The following is a 16,401-nucleotide window of genomic DNA, read 5'->3' as shown; positions in this document are numbered from 1 at the left end:
TTTAAATCTACAACCCCTCCCATATGTCTAAGTCCCTTATCTACTGTATTTTTCTCCATTGCACTTTTCACCATTTAATATATTATTTATTATTGTTGTTGTTATTTATTATCACGCTCCTGTCTGCCTCTCCCCACTAGAATGTAGTCTTTGAAGGAGGGATTTTTTGTTGTTCTTTTGTTTTTGGCTGCATTGGGTCTTCGTTGCTGTGCATGGGCTTTCTCTAGTTGTGGCAAGCGGAGCCTACTCTTTGTTGTGCTACTCTTCATTGCGGTGCGTAGGCTTCTCATTGCGGCGGCTTCTCGTTGCGGAGCACAGATTCTAGGCACGCGGGCTTCAGTAGTTGTGGCATATGGGCTCAACAGTTGTGGATTGCGGGCTCTAGAGCGCAGATTCAGTAGTTGTGGCTCCGCAGCATGTGGGATCTTCCCAGATCAGGGCTTGAACCCGCGTCCCCTGCATTGGCAGGCAGATTCTTAACCACTGCGCCACCAGGGAAGTCCTGAAGTAGGGATTTAGTCTATTTCTTTCAATACCACATCCCGGCCCCTAGTACAATGTCTGGCACACAGAGTAACTGCTCAATACACAGCACATAGTAGGTGCCTGTTAGTTTCCTAGGGCTGCTATAGCAAAGTACCACAAGCTGGGCCGCTTAAGACAACAGAAATTTATTCTGTCCCAGTCCTGGAGGCTGGAAGTCTGAAGTCAAGGTGTCGGCAGGGCCACGCTCCTCTGCGACTCTGGGTAGAACCCCTCCTTTCTTCTTCCTGCCTCCAGTGGTGGCTGTCAATCCTGGTGCTCCTCACCTTGCAGCTGTGTCACTCCACCCTGTCTCTGTCCCCATAAGGCGTTGTCCATGCGTATCTGTGTCTTTGCATGGCATTTTCCTCTTCCTATAACGACACCACTTATATTGGATCAGGGGCCCACCCTCTCCAGCATGACCTCATATTAACTTGATTTCATCCACAAAGACCCTATTTCCAAATAAGGTCACATTCACAGATACGAGGGGTTAGCACTTCAACGTATCTTTTAGGAGGGCACAGTTCAACCCACACAGTGTCTAATATGTATTTGTTGAATGGAAGAGAATATTCATAGTATAAAGCAAGGAAGAGGCAGGACCAGTAACTCTAGTAGCTCTTCCTTCTACCCCACTGGGCCTCTTGAGGTCCCAAGCACGTTATCTGAGACACGAGTGTGGGGAGCCCCGGGCCTGGCACCCAGCAGATATCCAGCAGTGTTCACGGAACAAACGGTAGAATAGTGATGGAGGCCAGGCATCTTCCTAGTCTGTGCCAGAGGACATCGGAAACAACATCCATGTGGACGGGACCTCCAGGTGCCTTAGAAAGCCTGACCCTCCGGGACTTCCCTGGTGGTGCAGTGGTTAAGAATCTGCCTGCCAAAGAAGGGGACATGGGTTCGAACCCTGGTCCGGGAAGATCCCACATGCCGCAGAGCAACTAAGCCTGTGGGCCACAACTAATGAGCCTGCGCTCTAGAGCACGTGAGCCACAACTACTGAGCCTGCGTGCCACAACCACTGAAGCCCACGCGCCTAGAGCCCATGCTCCACAGCAAGAGAAGCCACTGCAACGAGAAGCCCGCGCACTGCAACGGAGAGTAGCTCCCGCTCGCCACAACTAGAGAAAGCCCGCGCACAGCAACGAAGACCCAGTGCAGCCAAAAAATAAATAAATTGATTAAAATTTAAAAAGAAAACAAAAAGAAAGGCTGACCCTCCCTCCAATCTGCTGGGACCTATTCTTCCGTAAAAGAAGTTCTTTCGACAGCTACTGAGGAATCAGGGAGGGGCAGGTTGCTGGTTCCCTTCCTTCAGGTGGTGTGACAGAGACCAGCAGCCAGGGAGCAGGTTGCTCCAAGCAAGGCTTCTAGCTGGTGCGGAGCTGGGACAGGTCCCACGTCTGAGCCCTGCAGCCTCTGCTCCACGCTGGTGGAGACTCTGCCACCTCCACATTCCCCCACCTCCTGTCACAGGCAAAGTCACACTCCTCTGCCTCCTCGGGGGAGGATTCTGCTTCGTGTCTGTCACTTCTGGAGGCTCCTCTGTTTTACGAGGCTTACCCAACGGCAGGCTGTCTGTTCTGCTGGCCAACATTGCCTGATCCGCTCCTTGGTAATTCCGAAGGCCATTTTACAACAGCGCGGGGCCCAGACACGTGGCAAGGTACTAATTCGTCGATTAGCTCCCACTTGAGAGCTTGTCTTGGCAACGTGATCAGGACCTCGTGGTGGGTCTGCGGAAGCTGGGTAGGCCCGCTCCGGCTGTGCGCTCCTCCCTAATTGCCTGCCGTCCATCACTCATGGTCGCCTGCATTCTGCTCCAGAGGCAGGAGCGGGCAGGCTCTTCATCCCAATTACCACAACAGGCCCTTCAGCTCTGTCACAGCTTCAGCTCAGCCTTCCCATGTGCAGTTTTGGTTAAGTGCCTTTCCTCACTGTTGCTCCCTCTCACTGCCAACAGGCTCTAGGACTTATGGAACTGCCGGCATCTGATCCTGTTCCTGTGCAGAAGCCACATTCCATAGCATCTCTGAACAGCCAGGAGCTAGGGGCCTGGGCGGGCAGCAGCATGAGAACCCACCCGTCTGAACTCCAGCACTCCCTGCCTGGCACAGAGAGGGAACTTGAGAAATGCCAAGAAGCAAGCCATCCGTCCAGGTGGGCCCAGGAAGAGCAGGGGCCTGGGGAAACAGAGGTCATGGGGTGGGGGCCGGGAAGGGATCATGGCAAGGTCTCAGCCCAACTCCTGGGACTGTGGGCCCAGAGGCAGCGGAAGGTTCTGGGGAAGCTGGGCAGGAAGTGCCCTGGAGGCCCCCAGTGTGTAGCTCGGGGAAGCCCAGCCACAAGCCAGGGGTCTCTTCTGGACCAAGAGGGCTGCCCCCTCAGCATCGCTCCACTTGCTCCAAGCCCCACCACCCAGAAAGCCACCCAGGTCCAGGCCCCTTGTAAGATAAAGGAGCGTCAATGGGCTTCTGCCGTGCCCTAGGTGAGCAACACAGTCAGGTGTGGTCCTATTAACACCCAGCTGAGAATGGGCTCCAGATGACTGGGCATTTTCTGAGGGGCGGTGGAAAACGATCAGCAGGGCATCTGAACTGGGAGCAGCCAGAGGACCAGCCTGAGGACACAGGCTGCGAGAGGCAAAGGGGGAAAGCCAGCGAGAGGACGCTGAACACACTGGGTGTTGGTACACATCCACCTACAGGGAGAATCTGCCCTGGGACAGCCGTGCCCTCTCCACTCCCACAGAGACGGGACACCTTCCTTCAGGAAGCAGAGGGTTCTGTGACAAGCCTGACCACCAGGACCAGGTCCAGGGGGTCTGGGATCAAGGTATGTCCTGGGATCCCCACTGCCGGCCTCAGGGCCTCCTGCCGACCCCATTCCAATGCCCCAGCGCCTCGCTCTTATTTCTGCCCACCGAATCCTACTCCCCCCACCCAGACAATGAAGCCCTACGGCACTTGCAGGCTTTCTGTTTCCAGAGTCTGGGGAAACGCTTCCTAAAGGAGAAACACTGAAGGGAGGGGAACTGCCCCAGAACCAAGCCGCAGTCGGGACCTCTCAGTGGTGAGAAGATGGGTGCTTTTGATTTTCTTCTCATGCTGCTCTTATTTTCCACTTTTTCTATAAAGAACCTACATCCTTTGTATAATAAAAGTGTTAATTTTTAAAAGATGGAAAATAAATCACACTCTTCTTTCAGGCCTTCTGAAAGAAGATTCTAACCCTTCCATCTTCACGATGCCTTCTTTGACTCACCCTGCCCAGAATCAGCCTTCTTAGGTCTGAATTCTTATTAGAATCAGAATCACAAAGCACAACTGATTCCAGCTGTTTCCAAGACAGCCTGACATGTTTAACTGGTCAGTGACCCCTGTGCCCCAACTTCTCTCTCTTCTAGTTTCCCCCGGGGCCCCCCATTTTGAGTCCAGAGCAGTGCTGGCTCCATTCCCCACTGATCCCCATTCTGTGTCCCAGGACAAACTCAGGTCTGTTGTCAAGACCCAATCCCAGGCAAGGATGCGAAGAAACTGGAACCTTCGTGCACTGCTGGTGCAGAGGTAAAATCGTGAACCACTATGGAAAACAGTATGGGGCTCTTCAAAAAGTCAGAAATAGAATTACCATGTGATATAGCAATTTCACTTCTAGGCATATACCCAAAAGTTTGAAAGCAGGGACTCAAGGAGATATTTGTGCACCCATGTTCATAGCAGCACTGTTCACAATAGCCAAGAGATGGAAGAAACCCAAGTGTCCATCTACGGATGCACAGATAAACAAAATGTGGTAAATACACACAATGGAATATTATTCAGCCTTAAAAAAGTAAGGAAAACATGATACATTCTATAACATGAGTGAACCTTGAAGACATTTAGTGAAATAAGCAAGACACAAAAGGACACATACTGGATGATCCCATTTAAATGTGGTACCTGGAAGTAGCCAAATACATAGAAAGTGGAATGGTGGTTGCCAGGGGCTGGGGGGAGTTGAGGAATGGGGAGTTAGTATTTAATGAGTAAAGAGTTTCAGTTCTGCAAGATGAAAAGACTTCTAGAGACGGATGGTGGTGACGGTTGCACAACAATGTGAATGTTCTTAATACCACTGAACTGTACCCTTAAAATGGTTAAAATGGCACATTTTATACTATGTATATTTTACCACAACAAAAATAATTAATTGATTGACTGATTGAAAGAAAAGACCCAACCCCAGTGGCTCCAGCTGGGTCGTCAGCCATGTTCCCAGAGCACCCGGCTCAGCCCTACCTCATTGGTGAGGGCTGGATATTCCTTAAGGGGCAAGCATGGTGTCTTTTCCATCTACTCTTGAGTCATGTCTGGCACACAGTAGCAGCTCAATAAATGTTTGTGGAATGAATGAGAGGATAATATAAGACCACTTATATCTATAATTGATACAGAAGATGACAAGAAAAGAATACTTTTCTTAATATCAAGCCGGAGACAGGAAAGCTGCATATTTGTGGGCCACGCCTCTCGTCCATCCGCTGGCTGGGGACATGGGGAGGTAAACATTTTCAATCTCTGCCCACAGGGTGCACAATCGCCCACGGGTATCAGAGCATCGCAGACGTTGCGGAGTGGTCATTATAATTCAGAACCACGCCGTAGCTGAGCCAGACGCCCGGAGTGACCTGGGGACGCAGCCAAGCCCTTGAAGGAGACAGGAGAGGAGCCGATAACCTTAAAAGGGGGAGGCTGGGGAGAGACAGGGAAAGAAGGGAAGGGCGGGGGAAGGGCAGCCCTCCCCAGACTCTGCTACACCCACCCTGTGTAAGGCGAAGGTGTAACCTCACTTCCACCCCCAGGACAGCAGCTCCTCTGCCAGGCCCCCAGCTCCAGGCCCACAGGGCTCCTGGGTCTCTGAGAATGAGGCTCTCATTCAAGCCAGTGAGTCAAGACTGCACCCCGCCCCGCCCCGGCACTCCTTCAGCAGAGGACCAGCGCCCCCTGGAGGAGGTGGCCTTCTCTCCACCCCCACAGAGAGCAGAGTCTGGAATGATCCCCCCATTTGCAACCTGTAAAACCTAAGGGCTCCAGCGTACTGGCCAATCAGGTACAGGTCTTTCTCATCCAGCAGGGACCCTTGCGGAAGCAGGGGACCCTTCAGTACCCTCTCAGGCCTGGCTGGGTGTTCCCTTCCTCCTGAAACCTCTGGGGTTACCTGACCTTGACTCTCACCTGGTAGCCTGCCCAGGAGCCTGCTCTGCTTCCGCAGGGCAGTGTGCAGCCACCTCCTGGGCCTGGTGCTTTACACACTGAACGCTGTAGCTGCCCTACCCTTCCTGCACCCCTGCAAGAAGCCCCAGGGCCCCCCTCCTACAGGCTCTGCTCCTCAGTGACTGAGAGGTGGGCTGTCTAGCACTGTATTCTGTCAGAATGCCAAGTCCATGTCGCCAGGTCACTACCCCGACTCCCCATGTGATGCATCCCCATTTTACTAATTAACCTGTTGTTTGTGTGTCCTCCCAAACAGAAGAGGAGCTTCCCCATGACAGAGACAGTGTCCCCCCCCCGCCCCGCCATTGCCAGCACGGTCCTGCCTCTGGCTAAGTGTCTGAGAGCACAGCTGGTGATTCCCAGCGATGGAGGTAGAGGTGAAACCTCTGCTGAATGGATGAATGGAAGGACATCACCATTCCCGTGTCACAGATGAGGAAACCGAGGCTTAGACTAGGTGACCTGCCCAAGTGCCCACAGCTACTAAGTGGCAGAGCGGGGAGTGAACTAGCCTGCTCAACACAGACACTCATCTTCCTCCACAATGGTGACCTCTTGGCAGGGGGAACCCGGTGGCACCTGGGTTCTGGCTGCATCAGTACCTTTACTCTGCTCCCTCATGTGGTACGTTCTCTGGGTGTCCCTTCCTCCAACCCCCATCTCCCTCCCCTCAGAGCAGAGCACCAGGAGCCCCCAGCCCAGAACAGCCTCCGCTGACATGTCCCGGAGGCCCTTGTCCCAGGAGTAGGGACAGCACGGCCCTCCTCTCACCCTGGCGCTGTGGCTGCAGCAGGGCCAGATGTCTGGGGGGAGGGGAGGGTAGGCAGGAGGGCTCTCAAGTCACAGGTCTGAATCCAGCCATGGCCCCAGCCCCAACTGAGCTGTCCAGCAAGGGGCTGAAACATCTCCACCCGACACATCAGACAGGAGAGGCATCTGGGGGGCTCCACGGGGGTCTTGCGGGTTCCTTGGCCTCTGGCCTGTCTCAACCCACAGCCAGTGGTGGCCCAGCACCAGAGCATCCAACAGGCCCCCCGGAATCCTGAGAATTGTATACTGTGCAATGATCCTCCTCGGGGCCTGGGGAGAATGAGGCCACGGAAAGTGATGGGCACCTGTCTGTCCCCCTTCCCTGCCCAGGCCAAACTCTCTGGCCACCCATTAGTCTCTTCTCTCCCTTAGATCCAGGCCCAAACTGTCACACCTCAGAGTTGATTTATTTTTCTTGTGGCCTTGCTCTCAGTGGGGTTAGAGAACAGCATGTCGTCACCCTGTCTAAATATTACAACTCCACAGAGAATTGACGAATGTGACTCATCACCCTTCCACTCCAGATTGAGAATCCCCAGGCCTTTCTTTGCTGATAGGAGTGTCTTAATAATCATAATAATAACAGTAACAATAGCTGCTCCCAATTAGTGAACACTTGTTCTGTGCCAGATATTGTGCTAAGCGCTTTCCTCATATTATTTCATTTACTGTTTTTCTTTTTTTTTTAAATAAATTGATTTATTTTATTTTTGGCTGCGTTGGGTCTTCATTGCTGCGCACGGGCTTTCTCTAGTTGCGGTAAGTGGGGGCTACTCTTCGTTGAGAAGCACAGCCTCTAGGTGCACAGGCTTCAGTACTTGTGGCTCGCGGGTTCTAGAGCGCAGCTCAGTAGTTGTGGCGCACGGGCTTAGTTGCTGCGTGGCATGTGGGATCTTCCTGGACCAGGGCTCAAACATATGTCCACTGCATGGGCAGGCGGATTCTTAACCACTGCGCCACCAGGGAAGCCCTTCATTTCCTCTTTAACAAACCCTGTTAAGTAGGTACTTTTCCTATCCTATTATGCAGATGAGGAAACAGGTTCAGAGTGGCTCAATGCCTGTAACTTGCCCTGGCCACACAGCAGAGCCAGAATGACATGAAGGGCCGCCTTGCCTAGGGCCCCAGGGTTAACCACTGGACCCTGAGTCAAGCCCCAAAGTGCATTTCTACACTGTGATGTCATCCCTCCACCTACTACTCAACCCCCAACCCAAGCCAAAGGTTCAGCCCAAAACCAGAGACCAGAGCAAGCAATGTGTTTCCACCAAGAGCAGCACGCGGAGGCTGATGAAACAGGGAAGGGGCCCCAGCGGGATATTTGCATATGATTGCTTGCGGCTGGCCTCTGATGTGTACCAGCCACCCCTAGTCCTGGCAATTTCAGAGCCAGAATTATGTCTGTCCCCGTGAAAATGATGGCATCTTAGCTCTTCTGTCCTTTCATCTCTTTCCTGATTGCTCTTATTGATCCTGAGCGCATTCTAGAACAGACAATCCCCACCCCCCATGGCTGGGGTCTGATTCTGATTCTTGCCGTGCCGATGCTCTAGCCACTCCTGTGATTCTTGTATTGACCCGAAGTCACAGCCTTTGTGGGAGTGGAGGGGTGAGGGGGTGTCACCCAGAGGGTGGGCCACTCCGTGGGGCAGTCACTGCGGAAGAGGCCTGAGTCAGCCTCTCTGACCAAACCCTTTTGCTGGAGGGCTGTGGGCCCAAGAGCCAGCACCAGAGGGACGGGAAGTGAGACGAAGCCCCCCATTTGGGAGGACAGAGGGGTGAGAGGGCAAGGTACTGGACAGAAATGCAGAGGAGGCCAGACGTGGCAGCCGTGCCAGCCAAGCCAGGCTGAGAACCTGTGCCTTGAACGCCAGACGGTTCCTGAGTGGTGAATTTTCTGGATTTCCTTTGGGTTCCACTTTTCAGTTTAGTAAATCTGCTGAAAGCTCTGCTGTGCTAAGAGCAATCAAGGAAAGCACCTTCTGTCCATGCTCTGCCTGGAACAGAGCCATGCCAGGGCCAGCAGCGTGGTGAAGACGGGACCGAGAGAGAAAATTCCGAAGGGCGGAGCTCAGGGGTTTGTATGTGCTGGGACCACCTGGCGGGTCACTTCTTCCCACCTGAACTTTGGACCTCTGGGACTTGTTCAGATAAATAAGGCTGTTTCTTTACATGTCCTAAGGTGGGGCCCCCCAGATTTGAGGGGCAGCCAGCAGGCAGGAAAGGCCTCGTGGCTCCTGAGTCGCACACACGCAGGTGGGAAGCCAAACCTCTCTCCTCCTCTCCTCTGAGTCCCTCTTCCCTGAGGGCTCCTCAAGCCTCCTTCCTACAGAGTCGTCCACAAACCCCTTCTGCGGGCGTATGAAATAAATCTGTCAAGTAGTCAGACCAGGTAAAAACTCCAATACCAAAACGCGTTCTGGGGGCGATTCCCTCACTTAACCAGTCATGGATCTTGGACAAGTTAATCTCTGTGCCTGTTTGTTCACCTGTTAAAAGGAGATAATAATAGTACCAACCTCTTATATTTGTTGTGGGGATTAAGCGAATACACAAAAGCGCTTAGAACAGTGCTTGGGTTAAAGAAAGCTCTATACAAGCGTTAACTATTGCTAGTGATTATTCCACCACGTGAGGACAGAGGCAGATGTGACGAGCCGAGGACGGAGACCTCGCATCAGCACCACCTACCGAGGCCCGGACCCCACCTCCCTGTTGAGGTGAGCCCGCAGCCCCTCGGGACACCTCCTCGGCGTGGAGACTCGGCCAGGGCAGCCTTCTTCCTGAGAGTCCGAGGCTGCTGCTGGCCACACTCTCCCTGCCTGACAGTGGAGTGTGGGTGGGCGTCATGGGGCTGGGCTACTCTGAAAACTGAGGACAGATATATTGTCCAGGTACTATTTTCTCCCAAAGGCTTCAAATCTGTCTTGGGAGTTGGATGGAGGACACATGGGCAGAATCGGCAGTGTCGGATTCCGGGGCACCCTGGGGACTGGGCAGCTCTGTCCACTCTGCAAGACAACACATGCCCTCCCCACTCCTGCTGCCATCAGCCTCACCTCGAATGTGTGTATTTGTGTGTGCGGGCACGTGCACCCACGCGCGATAATTTGTATTATTCTCTTTAACCCAAACTTGAAAATTCAGCCCAAACCTCCAAAATGTCCTCTTTACACCGACCTTAGAGGACTCATGGGTCCTAGGAAAACTCGCCCAGGGAGGAAGCAACCCTCTCGAAGGCAAACGCAGCAGCTCCTTTTCTGGGCATGTGGGAGAATTAGCAGGCTCTCCAGGAAGCCATGCTGGATGAAGGCCACTGCATCGCTTCATGTCCCCATGGAACACAGAGGCAGATTTTGCACTCTGTTAATCTACATCTGTTTGCTCGTCCCTGCTGTCAGAGCTTCCGTCTAGGGAAGCCACAAACACGCACTAAAAGGAGCGTGGGCTTCAAGGTGGGCCGACCTGGGCACACACCGCTTTACCACTCCTGGCTGAGTGACCTTGGCCGGGGGTCTTAGCCCTTCTGAGCTCAATCCCTAAACAAGGGATGTTAATAAGGGTCCCCACCCTGCAGGGTTGTCAGCCTCCTGACAGGATTAGCAGCGAGGTGGATGATGCTGGTACAGTGCCTGGCACACACTGGCTTAGAAGGCATGGAGGCTGCTGGATGGTGGTGAAGATTGAGACAATGATGGTGACATGTGGGTCCCAAGTCTGTACTTTCTGTCTCCCTTGTTAGGCTAGGAGTTTCCCCAAGAGCTGGTGGTGCTGCTTTCTCCTTCCTCCTCCTTGCTGCAGCCTCACCTCCTCCCCACCGATACTAATTCACTTAACAGACCTAGAGGGGCAGGGCTGGGGTGCCCCAGACAACACACGTTCCAAAGCCACCAGACCACCCCGCTGGGCTGTGCCCTCGTGAAGGGGAGGGAAGGGACATGCCACCTCTTTTGGGGTTCAGTCTTCCCACCCTTCCTCTGCCCCCCAGCCTCACCCCTACCTCACGTTGTCATGTTTCTGGATGTAAATTTTATGGAACATCATATCCTCCTGTTTGGCATTGATGTCTGCTTTCATCTCCATGGCAACGTGACGGGGAAGGACAGACAGCAGGAGCCGCTCCTGGGGAGGGAAGCAGATGCTTTCATCACAGCTCCTCCCCGTGCCTGGCAGTCCCCTCCCCTCCCCAGGCTTCACTCCTCCCCACCTGAGCCCCCACCCACAGGGCCCTGGAAAACTTTTCAGGCTCTCCGGAAACTCATGGAGCTAACGCTTGTATGTGCTGGGTGTGGAGTCATGCCCCAGGGCTACCTGGCCCCCATCTCCCTGGGAGAGCTCCTGGTTCTTCCGCATACCTGGGGAAAAGTACTCCTGGTGAATCTGTAGTACCAGGCACCTGGGGTCAGAATCCTGGGTGTCACCTGAGACTTTGGGCAAATGACTGAACTTCTCTGAGCCTCCAGTCCCTTATCTATAAATAGGGATGGGGTTGTCGGGAGCTCTCGATGAGATTCGTTCAGTCACCAAATATTCACTGAGCACCGCCCATGTTCCTGGCGTCATGCCGGGTGCCAGGAGTGATAACCGTGAACAAGACGGGCAAAGTTCCTCCTTCACAAATTCCCAGTCTTGTGGGGCTACAGGTACTACAGGGCACTGAGCAGGGTGACCTGACGCCGGCTGGGGAGAAGCAGGGTGGTCACAGAAGGCTTCGTGGGCACCAGAGGATGACCTGTGAAGGAGGGGGCTCCATTTCGACATAGGGGATGGTGGCCCAGGAGGATGGGAAAGCTTGCCGACTGAGAAACCAAGAAATTAAGACCGGCTGAAGGGGAGGTTGGAGAAAAGCCAGGAGAGGGGCCAGGGCCACCCTGTGAAGTTGGGTAGGGTCACGGCAGCCCTTGATGGGGTCTGGACTTGGCCCCCTTTCTGTGTTCTCCTCCGGGGCCTGCCTGCTCCAAGAGGTCCAACCTCTACCTGCACCCTCGGTAGCCCCCTCCCCACACCAGGAGCTCTGCCAGGCTCGCTCACGAATCCTCTCATCTGCAGCCTTTCCTCCTGGCGGTCTCCAGCCGTCCTCATTCTCTCTCCACTCCTTCAGCACCGGAAGCTGGGCCGCTCTCTCACGTGGCCCTAAGACTCTTCTGCTGCTCCCCTCCCTCCTCCTGGCCTCTGGGAGCAAGGTTTCCATCAGCGCCTCCGCTGCTCACCTCCCACACCCACTGCCTCGGCCGGCTGCCCGCCTTATGTCTTGCCACCAGCAGATGACATCATGCCCACACCATGCTCACCATGCCCCCGATGGTCCTTCTTCTCAAGTTCCCTGCCTTTGTCCATGGCACCCCCGTCCTCCTGATCACGAAGGTCAAGGCCTTGCTCCTCAACTAGAATCACCATCCTCAAGTAGTGCTGCTAACCTACCTCAGGCTCAGCCCTCTCCCAGGAGGAGGGTCCTGGCTCCAGCTTCCAGCATCCCCTTGCCACCCTGGGCCTTCTTACAGACCCCCTGATCACTCTGCATTTCAATGTCAATGGTCTGTTACTGTGGTCTCCCTGAGGGTGGGAACTGCGTCTTGTTCAGCTCCAGAGCTGACAGCCTTATGCTTAGCAAACTCTAGTGGACTAGTGAGGAATGGTGCTCTCTGTGGGCTGGTGTGGCCACCCCAGACATCAGTGCACACGGCCATTAAAGGCCGTTTCATATTTACTGAACTCTCAGTGAACAGCTGCTTGTGATAAAAATATCAATACAAGCTAAAGGACAATTCTGTGGAAATACAGGATGACTGGGAGAAAGTGGGCTACAAATTGTATAGATTCATGAGAGACCCTCCTACATTTATAACTAGCTCTGGGGCTGAGGCCAGGACGAGTGGGCAGGGGCTGGCTGGGGAACAGTGCTGAGTCCCCTCGTCAGGGGGCACCTGGGAGCATCCTCAGATCTAAGAGCGTCCTTTCCTGCAGAGGGCAGGGGAGGCCTGACTCTGGGCCCCGGCTCGGTGAGGAGTCCTGTCCCCTGGAAGCATGCCTCCCCTCCCCAGTACCTTGGCCTGAAACATGGTATGGCAAACATATTTTCTCCCCCAAATCCCTGTGGAATTTCTGGAATGTCCAGCCTGGCCAGGGCCAGTGCAAGTAAACTGTGAGGCACTGTAAATGCTAATTTTTTTTTTTTTTTTTTTTTTGCGGTACGCGGGCCTCTCCCTGTTGTGGCCTCTCCCGTTACGGAGCACAGGCTCCGGATGCGCAGGCTCAGCGGCCATGGCTCACGGGCACAGCTGCTCCGCGGCATGTGGGATCTTTCCGGACCGGGGCACGAACCCGTGTCCCCTGCATCGGCAGGCGGACTCTCAACCACTGCGCCACCAGAGAAGCCCTGTAAATGCTAATTTTACTGGAGAAGGGACAGGACCCAGGAGTGAGGGGAAACATTCCCTAATCCAGAGGGGAAGGAAGGTATCCTGATCTCACGTGAGAGATGCTGGGGTCTGGAACAGGGATGAGAGGGGGGCTTCTGAGGCAGGTAGGAGCTTGGGGGTGAGCAGGGTGCAGAGAGGTGAGGTAAGCTTGTCAAGAAGAGACCGTGGGAAGACTCAGGGACACCCCTGGGAACAGGTTTCATTCAAGAGGCTGGACCTGGAGCCCAGATGGGGCTAAGAGAGCACATGGGAAGGCCAGGCCTCAGACTGGACAGCCTGAGCTGGGGACTTAGCCAGGCACAGCGGCCGGGCGCGGGGCTGGAAGGGAAGCAGGGGCAGATGGTGACTGGGGGAGGGCCTGGAGAGGCTCAGCAGAGCTCTCGCCCCGGCACAGCCATCTGGATGTCACCAGCCGTGGGCTGAATCCAGACAGAGGCAGAGAGGCCCTCACACTGTGGCAAACTCTGTGCTCGTGGGGTGTTCACAGCGCACACGCCGGGCTGGGCGGGAGGGCACAGATGACTACTGCCGTCCAGGCCTTCGGTTCCCTGTCCTCACAATTGAAGGCAGACCTCCGTGTTTACACCTGTCGTCGGCCGACACGGTGTGCAGCACAGAAGAGGACTCCTCCTCCAGTGTTCGTGCAGGGTTTGGCAAGACACAAACCTAAGAAGAGAGGGAGGCCCCTCCGCTTTGGAGTAACCTTATCTCTGAGAGCCGGGACGAGTCCAAGTCCAGTGGGAGCCCCAGCACCCTGCTGACCTGCCCACTCTCCCCCGGGGTCTCCCTCCGGGCCTGCTGTCTGGGAGCCATGCACAGTCTCAGAGATCCCAACTTCTATCTGGTTCACACACAGGAGAAGACACAGTGGTGAGCCAGCCAGACCTGAACCCCAAACAGGACACCCCCAGGATGCCAGGTAGGGAACCCTGACAAGTCCTCAGTCCTTGCCCCGCCTCAGCCAGAGGAGTACACAGAGGCAGGTCCCTCTGCCCGGGGCTCACGGGGAGAAGCCCCCGAGTCTGAGCTGCATGAATGGCCTGCCTCCCGGCCCAGGAGTCTCCTGAGGGTGAGGGTTAGGGTGAGACACAGTCGTCTTCCTTTCTCTGAACTAACCAAACCCCAGAGATCATCACAGAGGAAGTGCCTAGTGAGGGTGTCACAGGGGCTGACAGCTTGGTCTCCTCTCCTCCCCCCTCCCCCCTCGCCTGGCGGGCACCTTGATCCCAGGAGGGAAGGCTGATGCTCTCACCACCCCAACTCATCAGCCCCGGGGGAGAGGCGGAGGGCTGCTTCCTGCCGCCCGAGCTGCTTGGTTTGCTTGCAAACCCCAGGGAGACTGAGGACGCAACAGGCAAGGGCAGGGCTAGAGCTGGTGCTCCAGAGCCGCCCCTAGAGCATTCCCACAGAGCCAGGAATGCTGGGCTCCCTCCAGGGGAAACGTTCCCCATAGGCTGGGCACCCCCCCAGGGAGGCGGGGCTGGACAGCTGCCCTGAGCACAGCTGGTGGGCAGGCAGCAGCTGGGCCGAGGCAGGCTCCCTGCCAGCTGTGCTCAGGGCAGGAGGGCCTCACTCACCTGCTGCTGGTTCTCCCGCTGCGAGTGCAGCCGAGCCTGGATGCACTCCCGGGTCTCCTGGAAGGCCTGTCTCTGGGAGACCTCAGCCGGGTAGTGGGTGCAGACGCCCACGATGTTGGTGCAGGAGAAAATGAGGACATTGGAGACAAGCTGCAGAGGGAGAGAGGAGGACACGGAGCTCAGGCCTGGAGCAGGCACCAGGCACTGGAGCCTCAGCCATGACCCTCCCAGTCCCAGAGCTCGGAGCCCCCCGGGCCCCACGGTTGCAAACGCACACCTAGCTGCCCGCAAACAAATGCCAAGGGCACCCACCCGCAGCCAACTGCTGGGAGTAGCCAAGTGTCATCAGTCAGGCTCTCTGATGTCCTCAGAGGCTAAAGCTTGGCTGGCCTGTGACAGAATATGGCCCCAAGGATGCTGAGTCACTGAATACTCGCACTGGCCGCGTCCACGGTACCAAAGGCTAAAAGGTTAGGTGTCTTGGGGACGCTGTGACAGAGCTGTGTGTGTTGGGGGCGGCAAGGGCACGGCAGGGAAGGCTCCTTGAGGGGGACAGGGTTTCATTGTTTGAAAGTGCGACAGGGTCCACATAGGACAAAGGGCTGCTCTTCCACAGAGAGGCCTTAGCTGGCTCTTCCCCAGGAATCAGCTCCAAGAAGCAAATACTTGCTGATACCCAGCACTGCGTGAAGTCCTCTGGGGACTGAGGGAAGGATGAGGTCCCTGGCCAGCAGGGCTGTGTCCACACAGGTCTCATCTCTTTCTCTGCACCAGCACCAGGGCCTCCTGACGACCCCACCAGCACACCTGTTGGCAAGCACCCACCATTACCCCCACTCCTCACGGATGCCCTCCTCGGTGCAGACAGAGATGTGTGTGGAGAAAGACCACTGTCCCTCGGGTCAGAGACAAGGCTGCAATTCTTTTGAAAGCAATACTTACTGAAAAGCTAAGGGAAAACACAACTCAACCCACAAAAGCAGGGTTGACATAGCACATTCCAGGTCCTGGCAAAGGTACTGTTTGCTCAGAACTTCTCTTGGCAGGTACAGCTCCTGGGGTATCTGGTAAACAGATCCTGGTCCTGCCCTTGCCTCAGGCCATACCGGACAGAAGCCACACAGAGGCTCAGCTTTCTAGACCTCAATCACTCCCTCCAAGCATTTAGTTCTTAGTCCCAACTGCAGAAGGGGAGCCCAGGCCGACCCCTGCGCCTCCCGCTGTGGCTCCTCCGGCCCCCAGGAGCCCTGCACTGGTCTCTAGTCCACTTGTCTATTGGGATCCCAAAAGGCCTCCCTCTGGGACTTCAGCTGCCTGGCAGCGACTCTTCTTCCAGGGTGTCTCTGGACCTAGAGGTCCTGTCCTTGGCTCTGCTCTGCATTCTACCTGAAGGCTTTCCCCAGTCCAGCTCTGAGGTGGCCCTGACCTCCACCCAGGCTCTCAGGCCCAGAGCCATGTGGGCTCCATACCAGATGTGCTGCCGTCTTTCCCTGGAGACATCCTATACCATGTCTGTCCCAGTCCATGCACAGAAAGAGACTTCTCCTCTCCCGTCTCAGTCTTGCTCTCTCCTCGGCTACACAAAACATTCTGATTTTCTGGCTGAAGGACACTGTGGGCTCCCCTCAAGTACCTCCTGGCTCCCCTCCAGATGCCTCCCTGAGGACCCTTCAGGGAAGGGGCAAACTCAGATTACCAGCTCCACAGCTCCACCAACTCAGCTGCTCACTCCCGGCGCCCCCACCCCAACCTCAGCCACCCCCGAATCCTACCACTGTCATCTTATGTAAACGCACTGCAGAGAAA

At 55.3% G+C, this 16,401-nt stretch overlaps 1 protein-coding gene across 1 annotated transcript in view; it reads right to left on the bottom strand.

Moving 5' to 3' along the window:
• Positions 1-16,401, bottom strand: part of ADCY5 (adenylate cyclase 5) — a gene marked incomplete at its 5' end in the record, with an annotated part of 155,016 nt that overhangs the window by 54,529 nt on the left and 84,086 nt on the right. The window contains 2 exons of the mRNA XM_082655384.1: positions 10,600-10,721; positions 14,596-14,745. Of these exons, the coding sequence (XP_082511510.1) occupies positions 10,600-10,721; positions 14,596-14,745 (272 nt within the window). The remainder of the gene's footprint in view (positions 1-10,599; positions 10,722-14,595; positions 14,746-16,401) is intronic.

The sequence above is a fragment of the Grampus griseus genome (genome assembly GCF_964374135.1).
Source record: "Grampus griseus genome assembly, chromosome: 5".
In the NCBI taxonomy this organism is placed as follows: domain Eukaryota; kingdom Metazoa; phylum Chordata; class Mammalia; order Artiodactyla; family Delphinidae; genus Grampus; species Grampus griseus.
Note: the sequence above shows the minus strand (reverse complement) of the source record. Positions and strands in the feature narration are given on the sequence as shown.